This window comes from Oncorhynchus kisutch, linkage group LG2, assembly GCF_002021735.2.
Source record: "Oncorhynchus kisutch isolate 150728-3 linkage group LG2, Okis_V2, whole genome shotgun sequence".
NCBI classification, from domain to species: Eukaryota; Metazoa; Chordata; class Actinopteri; order Salmoniformes; family Salmonidae; genus Oncorhynchus; species Oncorhynchus kisutch.
This window is the reverse complement of record NC_034175.2, coordinates 79,195,800-79,210,799: the sequence shown is the minus strand read 5'-3', so window position 1 is coordinate 79,210,799 and position 15,000 is coordinate 79,195,800. Positions and strand designations below refer to the sequence as shown.

General features: G+C 45.9%; 1 protein-coding gene across 1 annotated transcript in view; it reads right to left on the bottom strand.

Annotated features, from left to right (window-relative positions):
• Window positions 1-15,000, bottom strand: part of LOC109885032 (neuropilin-2) — a 331,344-nt gene that overhangs the window by 275,409 nt on the left and 40,935 nt on the right. The window contains 1 exon segment of the mRNA XM_031801847.1: window positions 6,361-6,541. Coding sequence (XP_031657707.1) covers window positions 6,361-6,541 — 181 coding nt within the window.

The following is a 15,000-nucleotide window of genomic DNA, read 5'->3' as shown; positions in this document are numbered from 1 at the left end:
CACTCCTAACTCCTGTCCTGACTCCTGACTCCTAACTCCTGTCCTGACTCCTAACTCCTGTCCTGACTCCTAACTCCTGTCCTGACTCCTGACTCCTAACTCCTGTCCTGACTCCTAACTCCTGTCCTGACTCCTAACTCCTGTCCTGACTCCTAACTCCTGTCCAGACTCCTAACTCCTGTCCAGACTCCTAACTCCTGTCTTGAATCCTAACTCCTGTCCAGACTCCTAACTCCTGTCCAGACTCCTGACTCCTGTCCTGTCTCCTAACTCCTGTCCTGACTCCTAACTCCTGTCCTAACTCCTGTCTTGACTCCTAACTCCTGTCCTGACTCCTAACACCTGTCCTAACTCCTAACTCCTGTCCTAACTCCTGTCCTGACACATAACTCCTAGATCCTAACTCATAACTCCAGTCCTAGATCCTAACTCCTGTCCTGACTCCTAACTCCTAGATCCTAACTCATAACGCCAGTCCTAGATCCTAACTCCTGTCCTGACTCCTAACTCCTAGATCCTAACTCATAACGCCAGTCCTAGATCCTAACTCCTGTCCTGACTCCTAACTCCTAGATCCTAACTCATAACTCCAGTCCTAACTCCTAACTCCTGTCCTGACCCCTAACTCCTGTCCACTCCTAACTCCTGTCCTGACTCCTGACTCCTAACTCCTGTCCTGACTCCTAACTCCTGTCCTGACTCCTAACTCCTGTCCTGACTCCTGACTCCTAACTCCTGTCCTGACTCCTAACTCCTGTCCTGACTCCTAACTCCTGTCCTGACTCCTAACTCCTGTCCAGACTCCTAACTCCTGTCCAGACTCCTAACTCCTGTCTTGACTCCTAACTCCTGTCCTGACACATAACTCCTAGATCCTAACTCCTAACTCCTGTCCTGACTCCTAACTCCTAAATCCTTTCCAGACTGCTAACTCCTGTCCTGACTCCTAACTCCTGTCCTGACTCCTAACTCCTGTCCTGACTCCTAACTCCTGTCCTGACTCCTGACTCCTAACTCCTGTCCTGACTCCTAACTCCTGTCCTGACTCCTAACTCCTGTCCTGACTCCTAACTCCTGTCCAGACTCCTAACTCCTGTCCAGACTCCTAACTCCTGTCTTGACTCCTAACTCCTGTCCTGACTCCTAACTCCTGTCCTGACACATAACTCCTAGATCCTAACTCCTAACTCCTGTCCTCACTCCTGACTCCTAACTCCTGTCCAGACTCCTAACTCCTGTCCTGACTCCTAAGTCCTGTCCTGAATCCTAACTCCTGTCCAGACTCCTAACTCCTGTCCAGACTCCTGACTCCTGTCCTGTCTCCTAACTCCTGTCCTGACTCCTAACTCCTGTCCTGACTCCTAACTCCTGTCCTGACTCCTAACTCCTGTCCTAACTCCTGTCTTGACTCCTAACTCCTGTCCTGACTCCTAACACCTGTCCTAACTCCTAACTCCTGTCCTAACTCCTGTCCTGACACATAACTCCTAGATCCTAACTCCTAACTCCTGTCCTGACTCCTAACTCCTAAATCCTTTCCAGACTCCTAACTCCTGACCTGACTCCTCACTCCTAACTCCTTTCCAGACTCCTAACACCTGTCCTGACTCCTAATTCCTGTCCTGACTCCTAACTCCTGTCCTGACTCCTCATTCCTGTCCTGACTCCTAACTCCTCTCCTGACTCCTAACTCCTGCCCAGACTCCTAACTCCTGTCCTGACTCCTAACTCCTGTCCAGATTCCTAACTCCTGTCCTCACTCCTGACTCCTAACTCCTGTCCTGACTCCTCACTCCTGTCCTGACTCCTAACTCCTGTCCTGACTCCTAACTCCTGTCCTGACTCCTAACTCCTGTCCTGACTCCTGACTCCTGTCCTGACTCCTCACTCCTGTCCTGACTCCTCACTCCTGTCCAGATTCCTAACTCCTGTCCTCACTCCTGACTCCTAACTCCTGTCCTGACTCCTAACTCCAGTCCTGACTCCTAACTCCTAACTCCTGTCCTGACTCCTAACTCCTGTCCTGTCCTGACTCCTAACTCCTGTCCTGACTCCTAACTCCTGTCCTGACTCCTAACTATTGTCCTGACTCCTAACTCCTGTCCTGACTCCTGTCCTAACTCCTAACTCCTGTCCTGACTCCTAACTCCAGTCCTGACTCCTAACTCCTAACTCCTGTCCTGACTCCTAACTCCTGTCCTGACTCCTAACTCCTGTCCTGACTCCTGACTCCTGTCCTGACTCCTCACTCCTGTCCTGACTCCTCACTCCTGTCCAGATTCCTAACTCCTGTCCTCACTCCTGACTCCTAACTCCTGTCCTGACTCCTAACTCCAGTCCTGACTCCTGACTCCTGTCCTGTCTCCTAACTCCTGTCCTGACTCCTAACTCCTGTCCTGACTCCTAACTCCTGTCCTGACTCCTAACTCCTGTCCTAACTCCTGTCTTGACTCCTAACTCCTGTCCTGCCTCCTAACACCTGTCCTAACTCCTAACTCCTGTCCTAACTCCTGTCCTGACACATAACTCCTAGATCCTAACTCCTAACTCCTGTCCTGACTCCTAACTCCTAACTCCTGTCCTGACTCCTAACTCCAGTCCTGACTCCTAACTCCTAACTCCTGTCCTGACTCCTAACTCCTGTCCTGACTCCTAACTCCTGTCCTGACTCCTGACTCCTGTCCTGACTCCTCACTCCTGTCCTGACTCCTCACTCCTGTCCAGATTCCTAACTCCTGTGCTCACTCCTGACTCCTAACTCCTGCCCTGACTCCTAACTCCAGTCCTGACTCCTAACTCCTAACTCCTGTCCTGACTCCTAACTCCTGTCCTGTCCTGACTCCTAACTCCTGTCCTGACTCCTAACTCCTGTCCTGACTCCTAACTCCTAACTATTGTCCTGACTCCTAACTCCTGTCCTGACTCCTGTCCTAACTCCTAACTCCTGTCCTGACTCCTAACTCCAGTCCTGACTCCTAACTCCTAACTCCTGTCCTGACTCCTAACTCCTGTCATGTCCTGACTCCTAACTCCTGTCCTGACTCCTAACTCTTGTCCTGACTCCTAACTCCTAACTCCTGTCCTGACTCCTAACTCCTGTCCTGTCCTGACTCCTAACTCCTGTCCTGACTCCTAACTCCTGTCCTGACTCCTAACTCCTGTCCTGACTCCTGACTCCTGTCCTGACTCCTCACTCCTGTCCTGACTCCTCACTCCTGTCCAGATTCCTATCTCCTGTCCTCACTCCTGACTCCTAACTCCTGTCCTGACTCCTAACTCCAGTCCTGACTCCTAACTCCTAACTCCTGTCCTGACTCCTAACTCCTGTCCTGACTCCTAACTCCTGTCCTGACTCCTAACTCCTAACTATTGTCCTGACTCCTAACTCCTGTCCTGACTCCTGTCCTAACTCCTAACTCCTGTCCAGATTCCTAACTCCTGTCCTCACTCCTGACTCCTAACTCCTGTCCTGACTCCTAACTCCAGTCCTGACTCCTAACTCCTAACTCCTGTCCTGACTCCTAACTCCTGTCCTGTCCTGACTCCTAACTCCTGTCCTGACTCCTAACTCCTGTCCTGACTCCTAATTCCTAACTCCTGTCCTGACTCCTAACTCCAGTCCTGACTCCTAACTCCTAACTCCTGTCCTGACTCCTAACTCCTGTCCTGTCCTGACTCCTAACTCCTGTCCTGACTCCTAACTCCTGTCCTGACTCCTAACTCCTAACTCCTGTCCTGACTCCTAACTCCTGTCCTGTCCTGACTCCTAACTCCTGTCCTGACTCCTAACTCCTGTCCTGACTCCTAACTCCTGTCCTGACTCCTGACTCCTGTCCTGACTCCTCACTCCTGTCCTGACTCCTCACTCCTGTCCAGATTCCTAACTCCTGTCCTCACTCCTGACTCCTAACTCCTGTCCTGACTCCTAACTCCAGTCCTGACTCCTAACTCCTAACTCCTGTCCTGACTCCTAACTCCTGTCCTGACTCCTAACTCCTAACTATTGTCCTGACTCCTAACTCCTGTCCTGACTCCTGTCCTAACTCCTAACTCCTGTCCTGACTCCTAACTCCAGTCCTGACTCCTAACTCCTAACTCCTGTCCTGACTCCTAACTCCTGTCCTGTCCTGACTCCTAACTCCTGTCCTGACTCCTAACTCCTAACTATTGTCCTGACTCCTCACTCCTGTTCTGACTCCTGTCCTAACTCCTATCTCCTAACTCCTCACTCCTAACTCCTCACTCCTGACTCTTGTCTCACTGAAGGCTGAATAAAATAACCATTACATTCTGTTCCAACAAGCCCAACCTGCCCTTACAGCTTGAAGTCATAACTATTAACTAACAGTAAATATGGCAACATTGTCAAGCAAAAATACCCATGAAGAATGAAGGAGAGTGACCCGTAATGAGTGAAACAAAAGTGTACATTACCGAATGTTGTTTTCGGTTGAAGTGGATGTTTTTTAACATGAGAATCCTGTCCTGACTCACTCAAGGCTTATAACCATTCAATTTGAACACACATCCGTTCCAACAAGCCCAACCTGCCCTTCCGGCTGGATAAATAAATAAGGCTGTACGTGTTTGGTACTTGTGATTTCTAAATGGACCCACCAAACAGCTCTGTTCCTCCTGGGATGTTCAGCAAGCTTTAAAAGGATGCGTGATGTAGTGTGATCAAGAGGTTGTCTCTAGCTCGCCCCACATTGTGAGGGAAGGAGTGTGTGTGTGTGTGTGTGTGTGTGTGTGTGTGTGTGTGTGTGTGTGTGTGTGTGTGTGTGTGTGTGTGTGTGTGTGTGTGTGTGTGTGTGTGTGTGTGTGTGTGTGTGTGTGTGTGTGTGTGTGTGTGGTTGGCTTTGTTTAGTCCACGCATGAGAGAGAGAGAGAAATGGACCAGACAACAAAATGCAACATCTAGCCTTAATGCACAGCAGACCCATTGGAGAATGAGAGAGAGAGAGATGTAGAACGTCTTTCTTTCATGCCTCTGATAAGGAAGCAGAGAGACAGATAGGCAGAGAGACAGAGAGACAGAGAGGCAGAGAGACAGAGAGGCAGAGAGACAGAGAGGCAGAGAGACAGAGAGGCAGAGAGACAGAGGGGCAGAGAGGCAGAGAGGCAGAGAGGCAGAGGGGCAGAGAGACAGAGAGGCAGAGAGGCAGAGGGGCAGAGAGACAGAGAGGCAGAGAGGCAGAGAGGCAGAGAGACAGAGAGGCAGAGAGGCAGAGAGTCAGAGAGGCAGAGAGGCAGAGAGGCAGAGAGACAGAGATTCAGAGAGGCAGAGAGGCAGAGTGGTAAAGTGCACCTTTCAACAACAGCTGCTAAAAGATTCATGTTCCGATTCCGACAAAAGACTATCAGGATGTATCCTATCCCATAAATCTCTCTTTAGAAACATATCCTTGTATTATTGATGGAGATAAAATGTAAATAAATGGCCAAACAGTCCAGGGCAATGATAGAGAGAGGCTGTGTGGTTCCGTGTCCCAAATCACACTCTATTTCCTACATAGTTGTACATAGTTGTAGTAGTGAACAATACAGCGTTTGGGACACTATCTGCCATTTGAAACACTGTCTGAATATATGGGTAAGCTTTACTAAGAGTGTCCTGTCTTCTATCGCTTTGTTGACCCATGTCTTCAGACTGTGTACATATGATGGAGGAAGCATCTACCAACAGTGTTAGGAATAGACAGGACAGTAGATATCGAACAGATACCTGTACACGTGGCCTATAAGGTGCCTTGTGATACAACGCTATTCTATGTGAAGTAGGGAGAGTTGGACATCATTCAATCCCTTCCTAAAATAATGGACTGTATCTGGAATCTGGCTGCACTTCTCTGATTTACCACCAGAGGGTAGAACAATCAGAACTGTGGTCAGGCATTTGGAATGGAATATAGAACACTCCCCAACACTCTGCTGGTTTTTGGAGGATTCTAGAATTCTGTGTAGGGTGGATGTTGTTGTTGTTGTTGTTGATGATCTGGAATTTGATAAGGGGGCGATGGGGAATATGTTGTGGGAGATTACAGAGAGATAACTCCAATAGCTTGTTATGAGCGACACTGAGCCAGAAACAGCAGGGAACTGGAAATGGTGAGGATATAGACAGTCACAAGCAGACCGCTCACTGTGGTGATGGGAAATACACACAGCACTGTTCTCACAGTGGGACTGATTGGAATATTCAGAGAAGACCAGGGAATAATCAATATGGTAGGATATGTGGCTAGGGTGTGCCTCAGTATCTATCATTTGGATAGGAAACAATAGGAATTTACTCATTTGTCAAATCTCGTGTGAATCCCCCTCCCCCCTCCCTCCATTCCTCCCCCACTTCTCTCTCACCTGCAGTCCAGCTTCTCCAGTTCAAAGTGGGGGTTGAAGTTGAGGACGACACGTTGGGAAGGTTCTGGGGCGGTGACGACCCAACGACAGTTCTGGTGTGGGGGGTACTCCAGAGGGTACCCTGGGGTGGTGATGTACCCGGCGCCACTGGCGTCTACTTGTCCGCCACACGATTTGCTGCCTTCAGGACAGAGGACACAGAGGCATCAGTTAGGACGTGAATTAATTCATTTTTTATTAATTAATTCATTATTTTTATGAGGTGTAACGACAGGAGAAGGAGAAGGTGAGAAGCTAATAATTATGTAAACAGTTTGGACCGACTCATTCCTGGCTTTTTCTTCATTTTGAGTTTAGTTTTCTACATTGTGGAATAATAGTGAAGACAACAAAACTATGAAATAACACGAGTGATAATCATAATAATAGTGAATAGTGAGAGACTGTGGAAAGCTGTCATCAAGGCAAAGTGGCTACTTCGAAAATATATTTGTTGAACCCTTTTTTAGGTGAATGACTCCATATGTTATTTCATAGTGTTGGTATCTTCTTATTATTCTACAATAGAAACAACAAACAAAAACATTTGACTGGTTTAGAAATGTTTATGTACAGTTGAAGTCTGAAGTTTACATACACTTACGTTGGAGTCATTAAAACTCGTTTTTCAAACACTCCACAAATGTCTTGTTAACAAACTATAGTTTTGGCAAGTCGGTTAGGACATCTACTTTTGTGCAGGACACAAGTAATTTTTCCAACAATTGTTTACAGACAGATTATTTCACTTATAATTCACTGTATCACAATTCCAGTGGGTCAGAAGTTTACATACACTAAGTTGACTGTGCCTTTAAACAGCTTGGAAAATTCCAGAAAATGATTGACAAAGGCTAATTGGCATCATTTGAGTCAATTGGAGGTCTAGCTGTGGATGTATTTCTACCTTCAAACTCAGTGCCTCTTTGCTTGACATCAAGGGAAAATGAAAAGACCAAATTGTAGATTTCCAAACGTCTGAAGGTACCATGTTCATCTGTACAAACAATAGTACGCAAGTATAAACACCATGGGACCGAGCAGCCGTCATACCGCTCAGGAAGAAGACGCGTTCTGTCTCCTAGAGATGAACGTACTTTGGTGCGAAAAGTGCAAATCAATCCCGGAACAACGGCAAAGGACCTTGTGAAGATGTTGGAGGAAACAGGTACAAAAGTATCTATATCCACAGTAAAAACGAGTCCTATATCGACATAACCTGAAAGGCTGCTCAGCAAGGAAGAAGCCACTGCTCCAAATCCGCCATAAAAAAGCCAGACTATGGTTTGCAACTGCACATGGGGACAAAGACCGTACTTTTCGGAGAAATGTCCTCTGGTCTGATGAAACAAAAATATAACTTTTTTGGCCATAATGACCATCGTTATGTTTGGAGGAAAAAGGGGGAGGCTTGCAAGCCGAAGAACACCATCCCAACCGTGAAGCACGGGGGTGGCAGCATCATGTTGTGGGGGTGCTTTGCTGCACGAGGGACTGGTGCACTTCACAAAATAGATGGCAACATGAGGAATGAAAATTATGTGGATATATTGAAGCAACATCTCAAGACATCAGTCAGGAAGTTAAAGCTTGGTCGCATATGGGTCTTCCAAATGGACAATGACCCCAAGCATACCTCCAAAGTTGTGGCAAAACGGCTTAAGGACAACAATGTCAAGGTATTGGAGTGGCCATCACAAAGCCCTGACCTCAATCCAATAGAACATTTGTGGGCAGAACTGAAAAAACGTGTGCGAGCAAGGAGGCCTACAAACCTGACTCAGTTACACCAGCTCTGTCAGGAGGAATGGTTATTGTGGGAAGCTTGTGGAAGGCTACCTGAAACGTTTGACCCAAGTTAAACCATTTAAAGGCAATGCTACCAAATACTAATTGACTGTATGTAAACTTCTGACCCACTGGGAATGTGATGAAAGAAATAAAAGCTGAAATAAATAATTCTCTCTACTATTATTCTGACATTTCACACTCTTAAAATAAAGTGGTGATCCTAACTGACCTAAAACAGGGAATATTTACTAGGATTAAATATCAGGAATTGTGAAAAATTGACAAATGTATTTGGTTAAGGTGTATGTGAACTTCAACTGTATATCATGTCGTTCCGTCCATCATTCATGTATGCATGTATGTATGTATGAATTGTGAAAAACTGTAAGATTACCCAGTTTAGTTCTCCTGACTTCCCTCCCTTACAGTTACGCACTCCCTTAAAGCTACGCACTCCCTTACAGTTATGAACTCCCTTACAGTTACGCACTCCCTTACAGCTACGCACTCCCTTACAGTTACGCACTCCCTTACAGTTACGCACTCCCTTACAGTTACGTACTCTCTTACAGCTATGCACTCCCTTACAGCTACGCACTCCCTTACAGTTACGCACTCCCTTACAGCTACGCACTCCCTTACAGCTACGCCCTCCCTTACAGTTACGCACTCCCTTACAGCTACGCACTCCCTTACAGTTATGAACTCCCTTACAGTTACGCACTCCCTTACAGCTACGCACTCCCTTACAGCTACGCACTCCCTTACAGTTACGCACTCCCTTACAGCTACGCACTCCCTTACAGCTACGCACTCCCTTACAGTTACGCACTCCCTTACAGTTACACACTCCCTTACAGTTACGCACTCCCTTACAGTTACGCACTCCCTTACAGTTACGCACTCTCTTACAGCTATGCACTCCCTTACAGCTACGCACTCCCTTACAGCTACGCACTCCCTTACAGCTACGCACTCCCTTACAGTTACGCACTCCCTTACAGTTACGCACTCCCTTACAGTTACGCACTCCCTTACAGTTACGCACTCTCTTACAGCTATGCACTCCCTTACAGCTACGCACTCCCTTACAGCTACGCACTCCCTTACAGTTATGCACTCCCTTACAGTTACGCACTCCCACAGTTACGCACTCCCTTACAGCTATGCACTCCCTTACAGCTACGCACTCCCTTACAGCTACGCACTCCCTTACAGTTATGCACTCCCTTACAGTTACGCACGCCCACAGTTACGCACTCCCTTACAGTAAGCAATTGTTGGAGTGGTTGAAAAAACGAGTTTTAATGACTCCAACCTAAGTGTATGTAAACTTCCGACTTCAACTGTATATAGAAGTATATAGATATAGATATAGAGGTATATAAATATATAGAAGTATATAGATATAGAGGTATATAAATATATAGAAGTATATAGATATAGAGGTATATAAATATATAGCAGTATATAGATATAGAGGTATATAAATATATAGAAGTATATAGATATAGAGGTATATAAATATATAGAAGTATATAGATATAGAGGTATATAAATATATAGAAGTATATAGATATAGAGGTATATAAATATATAGAAGTATATAGATATAGAGGTATATAAATATATAGGGGTATATAGATATAGAGGTATATAAATATATAGGGGTATATAGATATAGAGGTATATAATATATAGAAGTATATAGATATAGAGGTATATAAATATATAGAGGTATATAGATATAGAGGTAGGACAGGACACTGCTGATATCACCGTAGTTACAGCAGTGTGGAACAGTAAACATCAGGACACTGCTGATATCACCGTAGTAACAGCAGTGTGGAACAGTAAACATCAGGACACTGCTGATATCACCGTAGTTACAGCAGTGTGGAACGGTAAACATCAGGACACTGCTGATATCACCATATTTACAGCAGTGTGGAACGGTAAACATCAGGACACTGCTGATATCACCGTAGTTACAGCAGTGTGGAACGGTAAACATCAGGACACTGCTGATATCACCATATTTACAGCAGTGTGGAACGGTAAACATCAGGACACTGCTGATATCACCGTAGTTACAGCAGTGTGGAACGGTAAACATCAGGACACTGCTGATATCACCATATTTACAGCAGTGTGGAACGGTAAACATCAGGACACTGCTGATATCACCGTAGTTACAGCAGTGTGGAACGGTAAACATCAGGACACTGCTGATATCACCATATTTACAGCAGTGTGGAACGGTAAACATCAGGACACTGCTGATATCACCGTAGTTACAGTAGTGTGGAACGGTAAACATCAGGACACTGCTGATATCACCGTAGTTACAGTAGTGTGGAACGGTAAACATCAGGACACTGCTGATATCACCGTAGTTACAGTAGTGTGGAACGGTAAACATCAGGACACTGCTGATATCACCGTAGTTACAGTAGTGTGGAACGGTAAACATCAGGACACTGCTGATATCACCGTAGTTACAGTAGTGTGGAACGGTAAACATCAGGACACTGCTGATATCACCGTAGTTACAGTAGTGTGGAACGGTAAACATCAGGACACTGCTGATATCACCGTAGTTACAGTAGTGTGGAACGGTAAACATCAGGACACTGCTGATATCACCGTAGTTACAGTAGTGTGGAACGGTAAACATCAGGACACTGCTGATATCACCGTAGTTACAGCAGTGTGGAACGGTAAACATCAGGACACTGCTGATATCACCGTAGTTACAGTAGTGTGGAACGGTAAACATCAGGACACTGCTGATATCACCGTAGTTACAGCAGTGTGGAACGGTAAACATCAGGACACTGCTGATATCACCGTAGTTACAGTAGTGTGGAACGGTAAACATCAGGACACTGCTGATATCACCGTAGTTACAGTAGTGTGGAACGGTAAACATCAGGACACTGCTGATATCACCGTAGTTACAGTAGTGTGGAACGGTAAACATCAGGACACTGCTGATATCACCGTAGTTACAGTAGTGTGGAACGGTAAACATCAGGACACTGCTGATATCACCGTAGTTACAGTAGTGTGGAACGGTAAACATCAGGACACTGCTGATATCACCGTAGTTACAGTAGTGTGGAACGGTAAACATCAGGACACTGCTGATATCACCGTAGTTACAGTAGTGTGGAACGGTAAACATCAGGACACTGCTGATATCACCGTAGTTACAGTAGTGTGGAACGGTAAACATCAGGACACTGCTGATATCACCGTAGTTACAGTAGTGTGGAACGGTAAACATCAGGACACTGCTGATATCACCGTAGTTACAGTAGTGTGGAACGGTAAACATCAGGACACTGCTGATATCACCGTAGTTACAGTAGTGTGGAACGGTAAACATCAGGACACTGCTGATATCACCGTATTTACAGCAGTGTGGAACGGTAAACATCAGGACACTGCTGATATCACCGTAGTTACAGTAGTGTGGAACGGTAAACATCAGGACACTGCTGATATCACCGTAGTTACAGTAGTGTGGAACGGTAAACATCAGGACACTGCTGTGATCACCGTAGTTACAGTAGTGTGGAACGGTAAACATCAGGACACTGCTGATATCACCGTATTTACAGTAGTGTGGAACGGTAAACATCAGGACACTGCTGATATCACCGTAGTAACAGTAGTGTGGAACGGTAAACATCAGGACACTGCTGATATCACCGTAGTTACAGTAGTGTGGAACGGTAAACATCAGGACACTGCTGATATCACCGTAGTTACAGTAGTGTGGAACGGTAAACATCAGGACACTGCTGATATCACCATATTTACAGCAGTGTGGAACGGTAAACATCAGGACACTGCTGATATCACCGTAGTTACAGTAGTGTGGAACGGTAAACATCAGGACACTGCTGATATCACCGTAGTTACAGTAGTGTGGAACGGTAAACATCAGGACACTGCTGATATCACCGTAGTTACAGTAGTGTGGAACGGTAAACATCAGGACACTGCTGATATCACCGTAGTTACAGTAGTGTGGAACGGTAAACATCAGGACACTGCTGATATCACCGTAGTTACAGTAGTGTGGAACGGTAAACATCAGGACACTGCTGATATCACCGTAGTTACAGTAGTGTGGAACGGTAAACATCAGGACACTGCTGATATCACCGTAGTTACAGTAGTGTGGAACGGTAAACATCAGGACACTGCTGATATCACCGTAGTTACAGTAGTGTGGAACGGTAAACATCAGGACACTGCTGATATCACCGTAGTTACAGTAGTGTGGAACGGTAAACATCAGGACACTGCTGATATCACCGTAGTTACAGCAGTGTGGAACGGTAAACATCAGGACACTGCTGATATCACCGTAGTTACAGTAGTGTGGAACGGTAAACATCAGGACACTGCTGATATCACCGTAGTTACAGCAGTGTGGAACGGTAAACATCAGGACACTGCTGATATCACCGTAGTTACAGTAGTGTGGAACGGTAAACATCAGGACACTGCTGATATCACCGTAGTTACAGTAGTGTGGAACGGTAAACATCAGGACACTGCTGATATCACCGTAGTTACAGTAGTGTGGAACGGAACGGTAAACATCAGGACACTGCTGATATCACCGTAGTTACAGTAGTGTGGAACGGTAAACATCAGGACACTGCTGATATCACCGTAGTTACAGCAGTGTGGAACGGTAAACATCAGGACACTGCTGATATCACCATATTTACAGCAGTGTGGAACGGTAAACATCAGGACACTGCTGATATCACCGTAGTTACAGTAGTGTGGAACGGTAAACATCAGGACACTGCTGATATCACCGTAGTTACAGCAGTGTGGAAAACATCAGGACACTGCTGATATCACCGTAGTTACAGTAGTGTGGAACGGTAAACATCAGGACACTGCTGATATCACCGTAGTTACAGTAGTGTGGAACGGTAAACATCAGGACACTGCTGATATCACCATATTTACAGCAGTGTGGAACGGTAAACATCAGGACACTGCTGATATCACCGTAGTTACAGTAGTGTGGAACGGTAAACATCAGGACACTGCTGATATCACCGTAGTTACAGCAGTGTGGAAAACATCAGGACACTGCTGATATCACCGTAGTTACAGTAGTGTGGAACGGTAAACATCAGGACACTGCTGATATCACCGTAGTTACAGCACTGTGGAACGGTAAACATCAGGACACTGCTGATATCACCGTAGTTACAGTAGTGTGGAACGGTAAACATCAGGACACTGCTGATATCACCGTAGTTACAGTAGTGTGGAACGGTAAACATCAGGACACTGCTGTGATCACCGTAGTTACAGTAGTGTGGAACGGTAAACATCAGGACACTGCTGATATCACCGTAGTTACAGCAGTGTGGAACGGTAAACATCAGGACACTGCTGATATCACCGTAGTTACAGTAGTGTGGAACGGTAAACATCAGGACACTGCTGATATCACCGTAGTTACAGCAGTGTGGAACGGTAAACATCAGGACACTGCTGATATCACCGTAGTTACAGTAGTGTGGAACGGTAAACATCAGGACACTGCTGATATCACCGTAGTTACAGTAGTGTGGAACAGTAAACATCAGGACACTGCTGATATCACCGTATTTACAGCAGTGTGGAACGGTAAACATCAGGACACTGCTGATATCACCGTAGTTACAGTAGTGTGGAACGGTAAACATCAGGACACTGCTGATATCACCGTAGTTACAGTAGTGTGGAACGGTAAACATCAGGACACTGCTGATATCACCGTAGTTACAGTAGTGTGGAACGGTAAACATCAGGACACTGCTGATATCACCGTAGTTACAGTAGTGTGGAACGGTAAACATCAGGACACTGCTGATATCACCGTAGTTACAGTAGTGTGGAACGGTAAACATCAGGACACTGCTGATATCACCGTAGTTACAGTAGTGTGGAACGGTAAACATCAGGACACTGCTGATATCACCGTAGTTACAGTAGTGTGGAACGGTAAACATCAGGACACTGCTGATATCACCGTAGTTACAGTAGTGTGGAACGGTAAACATCAGGACACTGCTGATATCACCGTAGTTACAGCAGTGTGGAACGGTAAACATCAGGACACTGCTGATATCACCGTAGTTACAGTAGTGTGGAACGGTAAACATCAGGACACTGCTGATATCACCGTAGTTACAGCAGTGTGGAACGGTAAACATCAGGACACTGCTGATATCACCGTAGTTACAGTAGTGTGGAACGGTAAACATCAGGACACTGCTGATATCACCGTAGTTACAGTAGTGTGGAACGGTAAACATCAGGACACTGCTGATATCACCGTAGTTACAGTAGTGTGGAACGGTAAACATCAGGACACTGCTGATATCACCGTAGTTACAGTAGTGTGGAACGGTAAACATCAGGACACTGCTGATATCACCGTAGTTACAGTAGTGTGGAACGGTAAACATCAGGACACTGCTGATATCACCGTAGTTACAGTAGTGTGGAACGGTAAACATCAGGACACTGCTGATATCACCGTAGTTACAGTAGTGTGGAACGGTAAACATCAGGACACTGCTGATATCACCGTAGTTACAGTAGTGTGGAACGGTAAACATCAGGACACTGCTGATATCACCGTAGTTACAGTAGTGTGGAACGGTAAACATCAGGACACTGCTGATATCACCGTAGTTACAGTAGTGTGGAACGGTAAACATCAGGACACTGCTGATATCACCGTAGTTACAGTAGTGTGGAACGGTAAACATCAGGACA